We start from the raw sequence: 19,191 nt of genomic DNA, 5'->3' as shown, positions 1-19,191 counted from the left end.
AGAATATTAAAAATCATAATATCACCTATTTCAGTTTGGTATAGAAAAAGGTGGTTAAACATGCTGTTTTCAATTAGTCTTATACTATACTTTTACAAGTGGATTTTAAACTTTTCAAGGATGTGCTCCACAAGTCTTAATACCCAATACCACAACACCTTCAGAGGTCTGGAGGAATCCATTTCTCAATGGGTCGGGGCAGCAAAAGTGGGACAAACACATCATTAGATAGGTGGCCATAATATTTTAATATTTTCATTAAAAAAACACTGACTGAGAAAACACATTGAGAAAGTTCTTTAACTTCAGTCCTTCCTTGCTTTCTTTTTCTCATCCCAGTTCAGCTCTCTGTGGCTGTTAAATGTCTCCATCTGGTGTCCAGATACTGAACAACACAAGCCGTAAATTGAAATAAAAAGTCGTGGATACACGACGGTTATATCGATGAATGTTTGATGGCGGACAGCTAACCCCAACAAAGATCAACTCTCTGAGTATTAAAGTCTCTTAGCATCTTTTTGGTGAGATTACTTTTTTTTTTATCTTCCTCATCTGGTCGGAGAATCCGTGTTGCCATGGAAACTGGTTAGTGGACGTTGTTATCTTCTTTTGAGAGCAGGCTAAGAAGCTAATTGTTTAGATAATTTCATCATTATTAAAATCAGTGAAAGGTTAAAATATGTTGCGCCGGTGGTTAAGGAAATCTGTAAAGTTGTATTATTCAGTGTTTTTAGTTAGCTAGATGAGTTTTATGTAGAATAAAAACAAACCAACCTTAAAATGATGTTTTTTTTAAATGGAGTCTGGTGAAGAAAGCAGGAACTGACTGTTAAATAGATAATTTACTGGTTGTTGCTGTGCTCGTTGCTGAGTCAGGTTCTGTTCTGTTCTGTCCTCCAGACGACCAGGCTAAGAACCGGTTCCAGTCCGAACTGGAGTTCGTCCAGTGTCTGGCCAACCCGAACTACCTGAACTGTAAGTGACCCGGTTTCAGTCCACAAGAGGAGCAATAAAGGAGCATTTCACCGTTTTAACCAAAATATTGGTTTATTCTGAGCGGAACCGGAACCAAACCCAAACTGGTTAATCTGGAAGAGAATCAAAAACTTTTAATATGATCCGGATGAGTTCCAGTTCCTGCAGAATCCAAGTCAAAACCATTTGGGTTTCACAAGACTGACCTGCAGTAACCTTTAGTCAGTGTTTGATCCTTTCTGAGTCAGAACCACGTAGGTTCTGTTCTGTTCTAACTGGAGCCACATAACACAGAGAGCATGGGGTTTGTGGAGACGGTTCTGCTGTAGAACCCGTCTGTCTGCGGCTGACCCGGTTCATGTGTTTGTATTGCAGTCCTGGCCCAGAGAGGGTTCCTGAGAGATCGACCCTTCATCAACTACCTCAAGTACCTGCTGTACTGGAAGGAACCCGAATACGCCAAGTTCCTCAAGTAAGCTCCAGAACCTCTGACCCAGGTCCAATTGATTCATCAGCTACATAGTGGAACCATGATCTCCGATCCAAACCGGGTCAGAACTCTAGGAAGGTTCTTCAGACCTGTTCAAGTTTTAGATCCAATTCAATCTGCAGTTTTACTGAACCGGTTCAGATTATGAGTTTAAATGTTGGTTCTGTTGGTTCTGGAGAGCCAGAATTAGGCCTGATCCAGATTCTAGTTTAGAAATCATCCAGAGAGGTTCTGGACGACCCGGTTTGGGTCAGAGGGTAGAACCCGAACCTGAACCCAGTCCAACCCTCATGGGGGTTTATGGACTCTGATGAACTCATGAACTCGCACAACTCTTCTTCCTCTACTTCTACTTTACTTCATTCTTCCTCCTCCTTCATTCTTCAACATCTAGGTATTTTTCTATTTTTGTAGTTCTTTATCTAGTGATTCTTCATAGTTCTTCACTTAGTTGGTGTAGTTCTTCTAGTTTCTCTAGTTCTTCTTCTTCTCTACCTCTCAGTGGATGGTCCAGGTGCTCACTCTCTCCCTCCCCCTGCAGGTACCCCCACTGCCTCCACATGCTGGAGCTGCTGCAGTACGAACACTTCAGGAAGGAGCTGGTCAATGCTCAGTGCGCCAAGTTCATCGATGAACAGCAGCTGCTGCACTGGCAGCATTACTCCAGGAAACGCACGCGGCTGCAGCAGGCGCTGGCCGAGCAGCAGCAGGCGCCACAGCAGCCGCCGCAGCACGGCAACACCGCCGCCAAATGATGGACACTGTCTGTGGACGGACGCTGACCGGATCAGAACCGGCTGGAGACTTGATTGGGACAGAGCTGCAGCAAGCTGAAGGTTTCCTGGCCTGTTGCAACAGTTTGTGTTTACTACCTGTTTATGCTGCCTTTCTTCTTCTTCTTTTCTAATAAAAAGTTTGGGTTCAGTTTGTTTCCTGGAGATGCTGCAGCGCTGGAAACACGGTCAGACCAACTCTCAGCTTCTGTCTGCTGAGAGCAAAGATTCAGTTTGAGACTTTATCATCCCAAACAGAAATAAAATGTTGTCATAACTCAAATCATCCGAATATCTTCAGAGTGAAATAATCTTAAAGAGGTAAGATCAGAAATCTTTCCATCTGATCCAGAACCACACAGGATAAATGACCAAACATTAAAAACGCCTCAATCAGAAAATTAACTCATGTTTAGAAAAGAACAAATCAGAACCAATGTGGCAGATGTGCTCCTACATGCTGCCATAATGAGGTACTGTTCTAGAAGAATAAAATGGTTATACTGGAGGATACCTTAGTAATAATCCCTGCAGGGAAAATATTTTAGCTCAGAATCATGAGATATTGCAAAAAGAACAAACATACGTTTTTAGTTGGTTATTACTTCATTTTGGACAATATAAAAGGAACAAAGCTTATTATATTCCGTAACATTCAAAACATAATTTAAAAAGTGAAAAACAATAAAGTAAAATGTCTTTTTGAAATGTGATCAGTAACAGTAAATGTGTGTTTTGTTGGGACCTTTATTGTGAAGGGTTCAGAGCGGAAGTTCCTCTGTTACTTCGGGAACACGGTGAACCATTCTCTCTGTAACACTCATCCAGTTTCCGTTAGCAATCTTCCGGTGTTGTGAATTGAATCGCGCCCCGGTAGAAACGCGCCTTCCGTCTTCAGCTCCGGAGAGCAGCAGGGATCCAAGCTGGACATTACATTCGGTACCGGATGATTTTATCGATCGTACTGATCAACATGACCCTAATCACCGATTATAGATGCTTTAAAGCGCTCAGCGCACCACTGTTATCAGGCTAGCAACAGGATAGTTACAGGCTAGTTAGAAAGTTAGAAGGGTCCCAAGTTGTTTTTGGGCAGATTTTGGCGCAGCTCTTATTCTGTTTTTAGATATTCTGGTTCTGTTTTTCTGCTGATTCGTGTTATGTGGATTAAAGTTGATCGGTTCTGTGAATCAGTGACCCCGTGGTTTCCTCGGTCTTGTCTTCCCGAGGACAAAGTCCAAACTGGGTCCAGTCAGATGAGTGCAGTTATGTGACCAACCAATGTCCTGTTGAGTAATAAAAAAACGTTAACAACGAATAAAAGTTCTGTATCACTAATGTCACACTTTTCCATTCCAAATAAAATAACCTTACTTAATATATTTAAAAAAAATATATATATATTCTTGTACAACAACAATCCAAAAGCAAAACTCCACCCCCCCACCCCTGATGTGTTAGCTTCCGCTAAATATTATGTTGGTGTAGCGGTTTAGCATTAGCCTTAGCTTACACTAAAATTATGTTGTCATAGTGTCTTAGCATTAGCTTATACGAAATATCATGCTGGTATAGCATGTTAGCATTAGTATTACACTAAACATCATGCTGCTTTAGCGCTTCAGTAGCTTATACTAAATATGCTGATTTGGCACTTTAGCATTAGCTTATGCCTAATATGCTGGTTAAACCATTTAGCATTAGCAGAACTAATGTTCATGATTAGTGCTTTACAGCTAGCACAGCTAGCTTTTAGGTTAGCAGTGCCCACCACTTGGATATAAACAATAATCAGTAGGGGTGTATGTACATATTTGAACCTGTGAGGATCAAAGACAAGATAACATCCCAGAATAAGGCTCCATGGCAACGGCGGTGTTGTGGACCCATCCCGGATCTTTAATGTGGGAATGTTTCTGTCCAGGAAGGTCCAGCCCCTCCCTCTGGACCAGAACCACAGGATGCTGCAGCGAGTAGCGGTGGTTGGAGCGGGGGCGGCCGGACTCTGTGCGGCTCGCCATATCCTGTCCCGCCCCACCAGCTTTGCCCCACCAGTGGTGTTTGAGCTCAGTGGGAATGTGGGCGGGACCTGGTGCTACGAGGAGCGAATCGGGACGTACCCCAACGGGAGGCCGGTGCTCAGCAGCATGTACAGGGACCTCAGGTAGGGTCACCTGTCCGCCAGAAGGGGGAGCATCTGACTCCTCATGAGTTGTGACCAAGTTCTCTGTCCAAACAGAACCAACCTGCCCAAAGAGGTGATGATGTTCCCTGACTTCCCCTTTGACCCTGAGCTGAGCAGCTTCCTGTCCCACCAGGAGGTCCAGCGGTACCTGGAGAGGTACTGTGAGAACTTCCGGATCCGGCCTCACATCCGGGTGAGTTTTCCCGCTGATCCCGGAGTCCGGTAACCATCCCAGTCAAGATAACCGATTTATCCTTCATCACCAGTTTGACACAGCGGTGGAAAACGTCACGCCAGTTTCCATGACAACAGAGAACGGGGAGAGCAAGGTCACATGGGAAGTGACATCATCAGACCCAACGGGTCATCGGAAAACGGAGACATTTGATGCAGTGTTCATCTGTTCAGGGTGCGTAGCAGGTTGCTACCATGGTATCTACATGATAATGAAGTGAAAAATCAGAAGCATGTTTTCATATTGGCTATAAACTCTGTTAGCTTCAACAAACCCAGTCAGTTCGGTTCACCTCTGTTGGTTCTGCCGGGTCTCTCTGGCTGATCCAGTCTAACCTTGAGCGCTTTGGACCGTCTTCGTGAATTTGCCTCAAGCCATGATGCGAAGGTGGCGCTGGGTAATAGAAGTCACTATAGAGGCCATAAACATGACATGAGTCTCTCACCCTATCCTCGATTCTGTTCCTTATCAATGTCAGTGATGAGGGTCACTGACATTGACGGTTTTTACTCTCCACCTTCCCATGATACATTGTGTCACTTAGCATTAGTTTTTGCTAAATACTGTGTTGATTTAATAATTTAGCATTATCTTCCACTAAATACTGTGTTGGTGGAACATTTCAGATTATCATTTTCTAACTACAGAATTACAGGGAAACCTGATGTTTCTTGTAATTCCTTGTAGGGCTTAAAAACAGAATGTTATTCCACCTCTTGCCACTGGGAATCACTGTTGCTCCGACGTAAGGTCTCAAAGGTTGAATGTCTGTGTCCTCAGGCATTACTCGGACCCTCACATCCCAAACATCCCAGGGATACAGAACTTTAAAGGTACCTTGTTTCTCTGAGTCAGGGAATGTCATGTCAAACAGAGTAAAGACTTTCGATAAACACTGTGTGTTTGCAGGAACGGTTCTCCACAGTCACTCGTACCGCTTCGCTGAGCCGTTCTCGGGTCAGACGGTGGTGGTTCTGGGAGCAAAAGCTTCCGGACTGGATATTTCCATTGAGTTGGTCAAGGTTGGAGCCAAGGTACCATCAGAGTTCATTAAAACCATAAACCATTTTTAACTCGGAGTTCTCCAGAGCTAAACGTGTCCTCCTTGTTCCTGTCCGATGACTTCAGAGTCCAAATCAACCAATGAGAAAGTGTTTTCTCTGCAGGTGACTCTGAGTCACCGGAACCCTCCGTTGACCGTTCCTCTTCCTCCTGGGATCCAGCAGGCAAGCTGCGTGGTGGCGGTCCAGGACGACGGAACCATCCGCCTTCAGGTGAGCCCGTCCTGCAGAACCAATCACTTTGGCTCCGTTTCTGGTTCCAGAACCTTAGAATGTTTCATGTTGAAGTGAAACCTCCCTATGATTGGTTTAAATGTTCCCCTCAGGACGGCTCTGTGTGTCAGGCTGATGTTTTGATTTTCTGCACTGGGTACAACTTCAGCTACCCGTTCCTGGACTCGGCCCGGCTGGGTCTGGAGATCCAGAACCATGTGGTGTCCCCTCTGTACCGCTACATGATGCCTCCCGCTTTCCCTTCACTGATCTTCATTGGCATCTGTAAGATCATCTGCCCTTTCCCCAACTTCGACTGCCAGGTGAGCCGTAGCATCCACCAGTGAAAAACCTTGGGGAGCGGTCTCAGACGGTTCTGCTCTCCTCAGGTCCAGTTCGCTCTGGCGGTGCTGGACGGATCGGTTGCCGTGCCGCCTCAGGAGCAGATGGAGGAAGCGGTGCAGAGGGAGCAGCAGAGGAAACTGGAGGCCGGGGTCCAGCGCCACCACTTGCTGAAGTTGGACCAGGACCAATGGGAATACTGCGATTCGCTGGCCGGTTCCGCCGGCTTCCCACCGCTCCAGCCGGCAGTCCGCAGCCTCTACGAGGAGGTCTGGAGGCAGAGACAGGTTCACCCAGAAAACTACCGGGAGTTCAACTACAGGCTGGTGAGCACCACCCGGTGGGAGCAGATAGGCTGATGAGGAGGTCCATTAGGTTCTACTGAGACCCAGAGAACCTCTCTATCTTGTCTGTAACTCTGACGCCATCTGCTGGTTATGACCTGGAACTACCTCTGTGATTCTTTAGCTCAGGAGTTCCCAGTCCTGGGCTGGGAACTCCCAGCCCAGTTCCTAAACAGAAACTGGGTTTCTGTTTCCCCAAACAGAAACCCAAAACATGTCAAGAAACATCGACTTGTGGGATGTTTTTTCTCATTTTTAGTTACTATTCGGTAATTACTACATTAATTTGTCATAAATTATTAGGTTATTAGGGTTTCTCTGCAGCAGTTTCCTGAAGGAATCGGCTGCTGGACTGTTCCTTCAGTTTGTTTCTGGTTAGAAACTTTTCCATTTTGCTGCTATGCTAGCTTAAGCAGCAAAGCACCTTAATGAATCAGTGAGATGAGCATGACAAATAACATTTCAATAATGTTTTAAAAACTTATAGAATTATGATTTGAAAACAGATTAGGTCATATTTTTTTATCATCTAAAAAATTATGATTAAAAATTTCTGATGTTTAAGATTCAATCTATGATCCATTTTTCTGAGGCCGTCTAGCGCCTCCTGGTGGCCCCCCATGTGGCTGCGGTCTCCACTGTGGAAAACACTTCTTTAGCTCATGTTACACTTTGAACACTGATTATCATCATAATTATCTCAGTATTACATCATTATCATCACTATATAAAATGATTTCCATTAATCTGTTTTGATGGCATAAATAAAGTTTATTGTGTAAAGTCGGCCATGCAGATGAATTTATTTTATATTTTATCTACTAATTGTTTTTTTTTTAAATTTCACCATCAGCTTCAGATTGCAACTTTTAACTCACAATAAATTAACATAAATTCATTATTAATTCATGTTCATTTATTAATATTGAATGATTAATGGCAGATTTATAATAAATGAGTAAACTAATAACAGGTAAACTCTTCGTGCCAGGATCTACACAGAAAATCTGGAGAACGGTCATGATTGGCTGATTGTTGCCATGTGGTTCATGTTTCAATTAAAACACATCTAAAATTCTTAAAGGAGGTTCAATCTAAACAGAGATGACCCGATTATTGATCTGTGTGAGAAAACAGATCTTCTTGGTATCACGAAGGATGGACAAAAGCTGGAGTCACAAACACTTTAATTCTGACACAAAAACATCAAAACATCCAAACTAATGAGGTCCGAAAGGAGAAACCACCTGAGATTAAAACAACAGGGACACCAGAACCACAGCCGGTCCGACTTGGAGTGGCTCACTCACAGCTTCTGAGGGAAGGTTGGGTTAAAATGTTTGTAATCCACCTTTAATCCCAGTCTCCCAATCCTAATCTCACATTGGTGAAGATAAACGTGGAGGTTGACGGGTCTATCAGATGCAGCATCTTCTAGAATCTAGAACAATGAAAGTCCAATCCATGATCCCACCAGCTTCCTGCCAGGAGCAATGCTTCATGGGACATGTTCAGGTTACTTATGATCAATGGAAGCCGTTAAACATAACAACTGAGGAAACATGTAATTTCTGTAGAGCAGGAGGACCCAGGAAACCATCTCCGGATCTGTCTCTGTTTCATCACACCAGAACCAAAGAACTGGGTCGCCATCAGGACTCTGCACCAGACGACTGAAACTTGGTCTGTTGATAAAGTTGTATCAGATCAACACTCAGGAGTCACTGAGGAGGTTCAGGGCAACATGTCAACGGGTTGTTACTCAATCCGTTGTTGCTCAACCCGTTGACATGAAGATAAGCACGGATCATCTTTGAAGATGATCCCGGATCATCTTCAAAGGTCCTAGAAGATGATCCGTGAAGACTTGGATTCATTCTCCATCTGCAGCTCCCTTGCTACCTTCTCGGCCGCCTCCTGGTCGTCCTCTCCGCCTCCTTCCTTCCTCAGTATTGTTAATGGCCACCAGAGGGAGCCATTTCTTCTGTCCTGGTGCACTGTGCGTTCCACTGGCCAGCAGCAGGGGGCACCCTTATCTCCCGTCAGGAAGTAGAGCAGTGCGTTGAGCCAGGCGTTGCAGGAGGCCAGAGGCCTGGTGACCTTGTAGCAGATGGAGACGGCCTTCATGGCGTTGCAGCCGCCGAGCTGCCCCCGCCGCAGGAGCAGGAACAACGTCCGGGTCACATGGAAGGGCAGGAAGCAGAGCGCAAACAGCAGCGTGATGGTTACAATGGTTTTAATGGATTTGCGCCGCCTCCGGATGTAGTGGGAGTACTGTGATCCAGAGATGGAGACTGAAGTTCTCTCCCGATCTCGACCTCCTTCAACTGCTCCGTCCCCAACTGCTCCATCCTCACCGCCCTCTATTGAACTGGGTGGAGACCGTAGGCTCTGAAATATTGTCCGGACCACCTGAGAGTAGCACCAAGCGATGATGACAAAGGGGACGAAGAAGCCCAGCAGGTGAAGGACAATGCCATATGGGACATATTCAGGAAAGTCCTTATCGATGGCGTCGTCCCAACAGTTCACATACTTCTCCTCAGTCCTGTTGTCTCCAAACCTCGTCCCCTCAGGTCCAACAGCTCCAGAACCTCTTCTAGTAACGTCTCCTGTCTGGGCAAACCTGAAAATAGGACAGGTGAGAACGAAGACCACCACCCACACCGAAGCACACGTCGCCTTCACCACCCGCTTGCTCTCCAGAGTGATGGTCCTCATTGGATGGCAGATCCCCAGGTACCTGCAGACACATCAAGAGTTGGTTTACATGACCTCGTTCTAACTCCACCAGGGACTAAATGCTGATGACAGACGAATACTATTTAGTCTGCGCTCAAGTAATCAATGATTTCAGCAATGGACCAATGCAATGTCTGTTTACACCAAACCAAGACAGGACCCCTCAACACTACTTAGGCCCACAATGTGACCCTGTTAAATTCCAATAAGTGGTGTCTGACACAAAAACATCAAAACATCCAAACTAATGAGGTCCGAAAGGACCTTCAGGTCTGCTGAAGGTCTGCAAACATTCAGCAGACCTGAATGTCTGCTGACCTTCAGGTGCTCCAGTACCTGCCTGTAAAGCCCAACACACACTCCATAACTACACTTTATAATCTGTCCACACCACACAGTATCAGAAATCATCAAGGTCTTGAATCAACATTCAACATTCATGTCTGTGCAGACATGATGTCTTTATTAATCTCTCGCTCTATCCTGCTTCTCTTCAAATAAAAGACACCAAGATACTGGAACTTCTCAGCTGTTTGCAGAGACTCAACATGGTCTGTAGGGAAAGTAGTGCACCCCTGGTATTTGTGGGAATTAGGGACCATAACTGCCTGTAAACAGCTGAAATCCATGAGTGCTCCAAACCACCTCTAAAAATGCTTGTAGCTGCCTATTTTTACAGTTTAAACACCAGGCATACCTTAATATGCATTAATCTGAACAACAGAAACTGTCTGGTACTACCGCAGAAGCACTTGGGCTGCAGCCAGTTGGACCTCAACAATCTGTAATTAGGCAAAGGTCCACAGTATTCCACCTCTTACCAGTTATGGGACCAGATCTAAACATTGTAACCACCATAACTACCAGCAGGACCTCATCATGTGAATAAAAGCAAATGACTCCATAGCTACACCTTATAATATGTCCATGAACCCCATAAACATTACAAGGGATCATGGACAGATTCAGAGGTTCTTCAGAGTCCAACTGTCTCCATTTGGACTCTTCAGAACTTCAGGAAGTATAACTTACAGTTTACTGCAGAGTTTTCTGTTTTCTGTTGTCTAACTTCTTGGTAATGGATGGATGATAATTATTATGGATGGAAACCAAACAAATACTGCAGAACAAATTGAATATTAAATATTTCTAGATTTTCATCAAGATTTCCAGCTTCTTTCATTAAAACTGACTGGCAGGTTCAGCGGTTCTATTGACAGACCCGGGCTCATTGACCCCCTGGTCCGTCCAACGGGGTCACGCACTGTCAGAGTTAACGGTGTGTGACTAAACCGTCATTAAGCTTCCAACGGAGGAAAACACTTTGGAAAATCACAGAGTGGAAGGAAATCCACAGGAAGTCAGTGGCTGACGAGCATCACGCTGTCGACTGAACCGACCCAGAATACCAGAACCCAACAAATAACAAAGGGTTCCTCAAGTCAGAAGATTTGCAAAAAAGAAAAGAAAACACATCCAGAACATTTTCCACGCAGCTTTCTAGAATCCTTCAGAAAATGAGTTCAGGTTGTTCAGCAGTTTTTCTGCCTTAATACTAAACTCAACTGGTTAAATGGGCCAAGGTTCCCCTGGCTTCAAGGCCTCTGATTGGCTCAGAGGTCCATAGACCCTCAGACGTTTCACAGCTACTGTCCACTAGTGACTTACAGTTCAAAGGTAAAAAATAATAAAAAATTAACAATACCAGGAATTTACACAAACTGTCCATGAACATGGGCAGGTGTACCTTCCTGGGAGGAAGGAGGCGGAGCTTGTTAAATCACCTGAATGAATAGGAATAATTCAGAGAGAAACAGAAATACTTCAAAGCATTCAAAGGAACTTTCAATGCTTACAATTAAACCCTGAAAGTTTTCCTAAATTTTGGTTTATCTGAGGCTTTATTGATGGAGCCAGTGGTGCAAAAAGTGGGAACGCTAAATATGCTACGCCTAGGGGCACTGAACTAAAAGGGTGCCATAGTCATGGTGGAAAAATTACGTCTAGTCAACATTTCTGTACTTAACATTTGCTTGTGCTGATGAGTAGCAGAGGCACACAGGGGCTAAAATGTGTCTGCATTCACATCAGAAAACTGTTTTGCCCCTGACTGGAATCCATGGCTTCATGACATAGAGCATCCTACCTGTGCACAGAGATGCAGGTGAGGAAGAAGATGGAGCAGTAGAGGTTGAAGTAGAAGAGGAATCGTACGAGGCGGCACATGAAGTCCCCGAACACCCAGTGGTCCCTCAGCACGTAGCTCGCCACCAGGAAGGGCAGCGACAGGCCGTACATCAGGTCTGTGGTGGCCAGGTTCACCATGTAGATCAGAGAGGTGTTCCAGCGCCGCCCGCCGCCACCATGGGGCCGGCACGACCGCACCAGAACCACCGAGTTCAGCACCAGGCTGAACAGAAAGGTCAGGGAGTAGCAGACGGGCAGGAAGACGTACTTGTAGGATTCATCGATGCTGCAGGAAGACGGAGGCAGGGTGGAGGAGGTGGAGGAGGCATAAGGAGTGGAGGTGTTGAGGCTCACCGCACCCAGGTAGCTGATGTGTGGAGTGGTGGTAGAGACCCGGTCCAGACCCATCACGAACCTCTGAGGGTTAAAGGTCAACCCAATCTGAATCCACTGGCATTGTAGAAGCCAAGTTCCATCTATCTATTTATCTGTCTATCTGTCGGTACCTGTTGGACACAGAAACAGCCTCATTAGTGGTTGCAGCTTGTTGTGCGTCCTGCCGCCGTGTTCTGCTGATGAAGGCTGTGTCCCGCTCCATTAGCTCCTGAATGATTAACGCAGTTTTCCGGAAGCCTCTCCTCCCCGTTCAGCAGGTCGGTTCCAGCTGCTGGAGAGTCTGGGTCAGGGTTACGTCCAGAACCAGTCCAGGGTTACATCCAGAACCAGGTTAAATGCTGACAGACAGAAAGCCCTCCCAGATTTTGGTGCATTTCTCAGACCAGGTTGAAATTTTCTAGACTTCCTGTTCAATCTGCCAATGATTGTATCAACCAGGCAGTTTCTCATTTCTGTGAACAAGTCTCAAATTCCTTTGAGCTGCCATGGAACTGATTCTGTGCTCATGTCATCACGGTGTACTGTACAAGTTCTGCTCACTCATCCTGAACATCATTTAATCCGAAGACTGAACATCCAAACTGCTTGAACAAGCTGTCATAACAACCATATTTTTATATTTTCCTGAACTGGTGAGTCCGGACTTTCTCCAACCAAAGGTGAAGCTTTAAGTCGACCAATGGTGAGCCCTCAGGTTGCCATGGCTATACTGTGTGATGACATCACAGCAGTTGGATGATGGATATTTGTTGTGATGTGGATCAGTTTGATTTCCAGCAACGGGAACGCCAGGAAAACTGTAATTCCTGCAGAGCTGCATGTTCTCCTGTCTTATGTTCCCATTTCTACTTTAGTTTCTCTTTTCTTTTTCTTTTTTTTTGCAGTTTTCTTTCTTTATCATAATCACACGGTCTGTCATCAAATCACAATAAAAGTGTAAATGTGAATCTTTCCATTGGAACAATTATTATTTTAAATACTTCAGATTCCTGCAGAGTCACTGTTACCCTACAGCATGAGCCAGCAGTTTGAACCCCTAACCCTAACCCTAACCCTTCAGCAAAGCTCACAGTTTTTACCAAATTCTATAGTCTAAATCTGTTCCTTAGTCACATCTTTTCGGGGTTGGTACTGCCTCTAGTGGCGTGGGGGAGGTAATACAACTAATATAATTACATTAATAAATCAGAATACCGAAAATTATTTTCTGTGGGGGTTGGGGGTTTTGGTGGATGCGCATATGAAACTGGGGGGTTCGGTACCTCAAAAAAGGTTAAGAACCACTGACTTAGAGAGATGAATTAAGGAATTAAGGAATTTGAGAGAGCAACTGATTTTTCAGGTGATTCATGCCGTTTTAGGAAATATCAAACCTGTAATTTCAGCAGCTCTGATGTTGATCCTCACAGTTCAGGACAATTCCACCAGGGGGCGCATTATTCTAGACCAGGGTGTCCAAAGAGTGGTCCAGGGGCCAGCTGTGGCCCCTGGAGTGATTTTGTGTGGCCCTGATGAATCAATATGTTGATTCATCAGGTCGATCAACATGTTGGTCTTAAGAGATTTTTTGTATAATTTTTATATGATTTGATTAATATAAAGTTGTCTTTTTGTGTCTGTTTTTCCTTCTGACTGATCCAGCATCTTGCTTTGTTATTTCATGTAGCGCCCAACTGATCAGCTCTTTCAATATTTAACGTTTTAATAATTTATTTCTGCTTGGCGACAAAATAAAGAGCAGCTCACTGAATGTGACGACTAACAACGGTCCCTGAACGCCTCGCGCTCTGTTTGGCTGCTGATTATTATTATTATTACGGATCAAACTTTATGTTTAAATTCAGCTTCAGTTTTTCTCAGCCTCCCTCCTCTTCCTCAGATTTGGGTTTGACCTTCATCACCTTCATCATGTCTGAATTATTAATGAGCCAGAATGAAACCAAATCCACAGACTGCAGAGGAAGAGGAGGAGAAAGAGGAAGAGGATGAAGAGGTGAAAGAAGAAGGGGAAGAAGAAGACTAGGAGGAGGAGAGAGAGGAAGAGGAGGAGGAAGATGAGGAAGAGTAGATGTAGTTCTGATCATGTTTTATCTTTGAAGCTTCAGGTTACCGTCATCATCCTCAGATTATTCTGTGATGTTCCTGATGAAGATCTTCTGGAACAACTTTAATCTTCATCGCTCAGATCAACACAGACATGATTTATGGTTCTGGTTCTGATCCGTAAATCAGAACCAGAACTTTCCGTTAGAAAGAAGGAAACTCAGCTCACCTTCGCTCCCCTCGCCTCTCTGCTTCTCCCCACCTTCATCACCTCAGCAGCAGCAGCTCCTCCTCTTCCTCAGGCCCCGCCCCCCCGCCAACATCATCATCATAATCTGTGATCCAGTGGCGCTGGATGATCCCAGCCTCCCTGAACGCCCCATAGTGATTGTTATCAGAGCAGCAGTTGCAGCAGGAACCGGAACTCGGTTCCGATGGCTGGTTCTGAAACAATGGACCAACAAAGTTCTGCTAGGAGGTCCAGAACCTCCTGAACTGGACCAAGAACCAAACAGAACCAAGATAACGTTAAAATGATCTGATCCATTCAGAACCAGAGGTTCTGTCTGGTTCTGTTTGGTTCTTCTGACCCAGACCAGCATCATTTAACATGTTTCTTCTGAATCCAGAACCGTTCAGACAGTCCATCTGTTATCCGATCGGAAGTGAACCCGGTCCTGCTGGTTCTTATCGGGTTTCCATTGATCTCGGTTCAGAGACGATCAGAACCAGACAGATCCTGAGACCCTGGTCGGTGTCAGAACCTCCAGATGAAATGCACAGAACCGGGTCAGAATCTCATTTTCCTCCAAATATATTTAATACAGATTTAAACAGTTTGTTATTATTTATTCGTCATTTAATAAAGTCACAGTGAAACTTTCCTCAGTTTTTCACGTTTGTTCAGATTTAATAAACTCAGAATAAAATATAAACATGAATATAGTTTAATATTAAACTTTAACCTGAATCTGATCAGAAACAAACACTGAGTTAAATAAACTTATTGATTAATTTCTAATCAAACTGATTGATTTCCGGTCTGGGTCGATCAGCGGTTCTCCAGAACCCGCTGAGCAGAACCGGAGGTCCATTATGACCCAGTTCTGGTTCCGTCCAGGCCTTCCGGGTGGTTCTGTTGGACCTCGGTCCGTTGGTTTCCCCCGGGACGGAGCGCAGCATCCCGACCAGACAGCAGCTCGGCCCGGTTCTGGTTCTGGAGTCAGGTCAGGTCCTGGACGTCCAGCAGCATGGCATCCTGCTTGGTCCTCAGCTGGTCCCGGACCAGCAGTTGGGCCACCAGCTCTGCGCTCAGCGCTGGAAGGGAAACATTAGAGCTGTTATTTCTGTTTTTCTGCTGGTTCATTCAACGCCACATGCCTAGCTTAGAGACAACAGGTGTCGTCATGGTAACCAACGAGAACAACATAGAGCTAAAATATGTTAGCGCTGTCAGTCACTATCTGTCTCTGCTACCTGCAGCTAGCAAAGGCTAGTTAGCATAGCCATGGCTACGGTAAGTTGTTTCTCCACCATCAGTATTTGACAGCTCTAAGCCCCGCCTCCCGGCTCTGATTGGTTGTTTTTGGTTCATTTCAGCAGCTCAGGGAGGAGGAGGATCTGTTCTCTGATTATCTCAAAACAAACATGGAGATGGATCAATAAATCTGTAAGAAAATATATTTTTATCAATTTAACTTCCTGCTGGAACTGAGAGGTTATCCTGAGATTTACACCAGATGAGGGAACCGGATCAGAACAGGTCCTGAGCCGGTCCTGACCCAGTTCTCCTCCAGCCCTGTCCGTGGACCTCACCGTGGACCTCCTGCTGCAGCGCCCCCCGCAGGCCGATCAGCTGCGTCTCGCTCAGATCTTGCAGTTCTCTGTGCTCCAGATGTTTCCGCTGGGCGACGCCGCTGCAGCTGGCCTGGCTCTGAGACACACACACACACACACACACACACACACACACAAACACAGTGAGCAGCTATGCCTCTGGTTCTGACCCGGTTGGTTCCGGCCCAGTTTTTACCTCCTGCTGCCGCTGCTCAGCCAGCAGATCGTCTCTCAGCGCTCTCAGAGCTGCTGCCACTTCCTGTTTCAACCCGCTGCCATGGCAACCATTGTGTCCTGCTCCCATGGGAACCTGAGGGGCCCGGAAGGTCAGAGGTCAGCAAACTGCAAAGCAAACATATCTTTGGTATTCTGGAGATGTGGCAAAGGTCAAAGGTCAGATTTAATGAGGATGAGGATGATGATGATGTTGATGATGATGATGATGAACCTTCCTCTCTGCTCCTTCCTCCTCATCATCCTCGCTGTCGCTGTTGTTGATGAAGCAGAGCTGCAGGTTCCTGTGGTTCAGTCTGGAATAGAGGTCAGAGGTCAACAGAGAGGAAGTTCAGCTTTCTGCTGCTTAGATCCATCAAGAGGTCATGGACCCGCAGAGTCACTGAAGACAGAGGATCTGATTGGCTGGTACAGGGAGGGGCGGGGCTAGATAGCGATGGATTCAGGGACAGGTAGAAAAGTTCTGTTATTTTTACCGAGACGTAGAGATGGCGACTCGTCCCCTCCTGATGTCTTCCTCCTCATCCTCCCAGACGTTCTCTGTCCTCAGCCCCGTCCTCCTCTGGAGACACAGAACCAGAACCTTCAGTCCGACCCAAACTCCAGAAACACACTCCTCGGTTCTGATGGCTGGTTCTGAAATGATGGACCAGGAAAAGTTCTGCTAGGAGGTCCAGAACCTCCTGAAACCGGACCAACAAGAACCAAACAGAACCGAGAAAACATCACCATGTTCCTGCTCTAACTGCTAGGCATCATGGGAAATGTAGTCCTCAGCTAACAGACCTCTGATGATGATGATGAGGATGTGACCTTCCTCACCTTCTCCCTCCTCTCCTGCTCCTGCTTCTCCAGCTCAGCGATCCGCTGGCTCAGCTCCTCCCAGTGCATGATGGGAAACTCCTGGTGTTCCACTGGGATGTGATTAGGATCCTTCTCCTTCTCCTCCTCCTCTGCTGGCTCTGTTCCTCCCTCCATCCTCCTGAAAACCAACCAATCAGAAGCTCAACCAACAGATTTAATTGCATTATTATGAACTAAACTTTTAAAAGTTCTATCTATCTATCTATCTAATCTAATCTAATCTAATCTAATCTAATGTAATCTGGTGTAATCTATCGGGTTGAACCCTCCAGATCCAGCGGGGTGTGTCGCTCCTCTCCCCCGCCTCCGGTCGCCTTTCCTCGGCCGCATGTTGTTTACCAGCAGCGGGGGAAGCTCCGGAGCTCGGACCCACCTCGCAGTCACATCCAGGCGGCTGCGGATCTCCCCGACATGCCGCCGTCCCTCTGCGGGCCCCGCAGCCCCGCGGGGACCCGCTGCGTGTTTTTGCTCCCGCGCCACGCGAAGCGTCGCAGTTTTTGTTTCACGGAAACATTGGAGGAAAGTTTGCTTGAAGAGTTGTGGGAGCGGGCCTGGAGGAAGGCTGGAGCCTCCTCTTCCTCCTCCTCTTCCTCAGGCCTCCGCCCACAGACATCCTGCAGGAGGAGGAAGAGGCGCACAGAGAGACCTGACTGCAGCTTCAGAGAAAAACACAGGAAATAATCAGTTATTATTCACACTCAGCAGCTGGTGGAGAGTGGCAGCATCATGATGAGGGCTGGGTGGTTCAGCCATGTTAGTGACTGCTGAGCAGCACGGCACTACAACTGGATTAAACTGTATTTATTTACGTTTGTTTAACATGACAACGTAATAAAAATTAAGATTAACTTTGATTTTTAGTAACAAATTTTTTTTTTAAATTGGAGCACTTGTTTTATTTTTTTCTGATCTATTTTAAAAAAACAAATTGGATCTGTCTACATTTTGACAGATTTTGCATTTTGCATCCCGCTTTGTTTCACCATCTAAATGAATTAACTTAGTTTTACATCAATTGTGTTGTAGCTTCTTTGTCTTATGTTTATTATTTTTTTGTATTGATTATTGTATTTGCATTTATTGACACAATTTATTAAGTTAAATAATTTTAAATCTCTTTGTTTTTAGCGGCACTAATTGATAATTTTTTCTAATTGTGGCGCATTTACAGAGATATTACTGATTAAATTCAATTAAGTTAAATTAAATTAAATTCATCTGGTTGGAGGAAACGGGTCGCAGAACACCTCCAGAACTATTCCAGAACTCAACAGAAAATGAACTGTGAACGCAAAGGCTGATTGGACTGGACCCGGAACCGAGCCCAACAGAACGCAGCAGAACCTGTAGGATCGCTGGGAGGGTTTACTGGATCCGGGTTCTGGTTCCGCCCAGGCGGTGAAGCGTTATGGGAGCCCGTGTCGAGTTTCACATATTCACTGACGGCTCGGCGCAGATGGACGGTGATGCGTTCAGGGACCCGGAAACATTCCTGCTGCAGCAGAATCTCACTGCTAGGCCGAACCTGAACCTCCCGGTTCCGGTTCCGAACCTCATGCAGACTCAGCTGCAGCAGCATGTCTGTCACCATCTCACTGTTTCTTGACGTTTGGTTCTGATAAAAATCGCTCCATAACCAACTTCAGGTTTATTATATAAATACACGTTGTCATGGAGATTGTTCTGACCCTGATCCAGCAGATGTTGGGGATAAAACAATAAAGATTTTTTATAATCTTAAACAACCTCTGCCTGATTTATGGAGATTTACGGGAAATTTGATCTGCAGAAGTTATAAAAATTGTTTAGTATAAATATAGCCTGAATAAATTCACTGGAGTCACCGAGTTTCTCTAGATCTTTATTAATCCTTTAGTTTTTTAATTAACCTTTACAGCAGGGCCGGCATCCTGCATGTTTTAGTTCTCTCCCTGGTGGTAGTAACAACCATTTCAGCATGTCAGTGTTCTTCTTAGGCCTCTAATGAGCCATCAGTTGATCCAGTTGCGTTAAACCAGGGAGAGAACTACAGTCATGGCCAAAAGTTTTGAAAATGACACAAATATTATATTTTCACATGATCTGCTGCCCTCTGGTTTTCATGTGTGTATGTCAGATGTTTTCATCACATACAGAAATACAATTGCAATCATATTATGAGTAACAAAAGCTTTTATTGACAGAATGAGTTAATGCAATTCACTGCAAATCAATATTTGCAGTGAACCCTCTTCTTCAGGACCTCTGCAGTTCTCCCTGGCATGCTTTCAA

General features: G+C 45.3%; 4 protein-coding genes and 1 long non-coding RNA gene across 6 annotated transcripts in view; 2 read left to right on the top strand and 3 right to left on the bottom strand.

The window, feature by feature from the left end:
- The first annotated feature begins 403 nt into the window (after nt 1-403).
- On the top strand, nt 404-2,389 carry med31 (mediator complex subunit 31). The gene is made up of 4 exons (XM_007578737.2): nt 404-585; nt 901-975; nt 1,351-1,447; nt 2,007-2,389. Exons 1-4 carry the CDS (start codon nt 576-578, stop codon nt 2,218-2,220), a joined length of 396 nt encoding a protein of 131 aa, XP_007578799.1. The 5' UTR covers nt 404-575; the 3' UTR covers nt 2,221-2,389.
- A 237-nt stretch (nt 2,390-2,626) lies between these two features.
- On the top strand, nt 2,627-7,407 carry LOC103156612 (flavin-containing monooxygenase FMO GS-OX5). Of its 2 annotated transcripts, none has more exons than XM_016664503.1 (9): nt 2,627-3,177; nt 4,167-4,402; nt 4,478-4,616; nt 4,690-4,832; nt 5,439-5,491; nt 5,568-5,692; nt 5,825-5,932; nt 6,046-6,255; nt 6,322-7,407. In XM_016664503.1, exons 2-9 carry the CDS (start codon nt 4,200-4,202, stop codon nt 6,631-6,633), a joined length of 1,293 nt encoding a protein of 430 aa, XP_016519989.1. In that variant the 5' UTR covers nt 2,627-3,177; nt 4,167-4,199; the 3' UTR covers nt 6,634-7,407. The 2 variants fall into 2 exon arrangements, with proteins under 2 accessions (XP_016519989.1, XP_007578798.1); XM_007578736.2 differs by having other exon boundaries at nt 4,163-4,402.
- Nucleotides 7,304-19,191, bottom strand: part of LOC107833974 (uncharacterized) — a 17,836-nt gene continuing 5,948 nt past the window's right edge. The window contains exon 3 of the long non-coding RNA XR_001659739.1: nt 7,304-7,341. This is a non-coding gene — a long non-coding RNA (uncharacterized LOC107833974). The remainder of the gene's footprint in view (nt 7,342-19,191) is intronic.
- Nucleotides 7,791-12,473, bottom strand: LOC103156610 (P2Y purinoceptor 3). The gene is made up of 2 exons (XM_007578735.2): nt 11,507-12,473; nt 7,791-9,361 (listed from the first exon to the last, which is right to left on the bottom strand). Exons 1-2 carry the CDS (start codon nt 11,953-11,955, stop codon nt 8,464-8,466), a joined length of 1,347 nt encoding a protein of 448 aa, XP_007578797.1. The 5' UTR covers nt 11,956-12,473; the 3' UTR covers nt 7,791-8,463.
- LOC103156609 (schwannomin-interacting protein 1) lies at nt 14,783-17,677 on the bottom strand. Its single transcript, XM_007578733.2, has 7 exons — nt 17,294-17,677; nt 16,879-17,038; nt 16,533-16,618; nt 16,271-16,352; nt 16,019-16,132; nt 15,802-15,919; nt 14,783-15,303 (listed from the first exon to the last, which is right to left on the bottom strand). Exons 2-7 carry the CDS (start codon nt 17,032-17,034, stop codon nt 15,209-15,211), a joined length of 651 nt encoding a protein of 216 aa, XP_007578795.1. The 5' UTR covers nt 17,035-17,038; nt 17,294-17,677; the 3' UTR covers nt 14,783-15,208.

Source organism: Poecilia formosa, unplaced genomic scaffold (assembly GCF_000485575.1).
Source record: "Poecilia formosa unplaced genomic scaffold, Poecilia_formosa-5.1.2 Scaffold490, whole genome shotgun sequence".
Taxonomy (NCBI): domain Eukaryota; kingdom Metazoa; phylum Chordata; class Actinopteri; order Cyprinodontiformes; family Poeciliidae; genus Poecilia; species Poecilia formosa.
The sequence above is the reverse complement of the archived record's forward strand: the minus strand, read 5'-3'. Positions and strand labels throughout refer to the sequence as shown.

What these genes read in the sequence shown, in the direction of transcription:
- LOC103156609 (XM_007578733.2), bottom strand. Translation starts at nt 17,034, where the DNA reads ATGGAGGGAGGAACAGAGCCAGCAGAGGAGGAGGAGAAGGAGAAGGAT. An exon ending in GTCGCCATCTCTACGTCTCG is followed by an intron (nt 16,353 to 16,532) that starts GTAAAAATAACA and finishes CCTCTATTCCAG; the next exon opens with ACTGAACCACAGGAACCTGC. An exon ending in GCTGCAGCAGGAGGTCCACG is followed by an intron (nt 15,304 to 15,801) that starts GTGAGGTCCACG and finishes TTTCCCTTCCAG; the next exon opens with CGCTGAGCGCAGAGCTGGTG.
- LOC103156612 (XM_016664503.1), top strand. Translation starts at nt 4,200, where the DNA reads ATGCTGCAGCGAGTAGCGGTGGTTGGAGCGGGGGCGGCCGGACTCTGT. An exon ending in AGCATGTACAGGGACCTCAG is followed by an intron (nt 4,403 to 4,477) that starts GTAGGGTCACCT and finishes CTGTCCAAACAG; the next exon opens with AACCAACCTGCCCAAAGAGG. An exon ending in GCAGTGTTCATCTGTTCAGG is followed by an intron (nt 4,833 to 5,438) that starts GTGCGTAGCAGG and finishes CTGTGTCCTCAG; the next exon opens with GCATTACTCGGACCCTCACA.
- LOC103156610 (XM_007578735.2), bottom strand. Translation starts at nt 11,955, where the DNA reads ATGGGTCTGGACCGGGTCTCTACCACCACTCCACACATCAGCTACCTG. An exon ending in ACCTGCATCTCTGTGCACAG is followed by an intron (nt 9,362 to 11,506) that starts GTAGGATGCTCT and finishes ATGTGTCTGCAG; the next exon opens with GTACCTGGGGATCTGCCATC.
- med31 (XM_007578737.2), top strand. An exon ending in CAACCCGAACTACCTGAACT is followed by an intron (nt 976 to 1,350) that starts GTAAGTGACCCG and finishes TTTGTATTGCAG; the next exon opens with TCCTGGCCCAGAGAGGGTTC. An exon ending in GAATACGCCAAGTTCCTCAA is followed by an intron (nt 1,448 to 2,006) that starts GTAAGCTCCAGA and finishes CTCCCCCTGCAG; the next exon opens with GTACCCCCACTGCCTCCACA.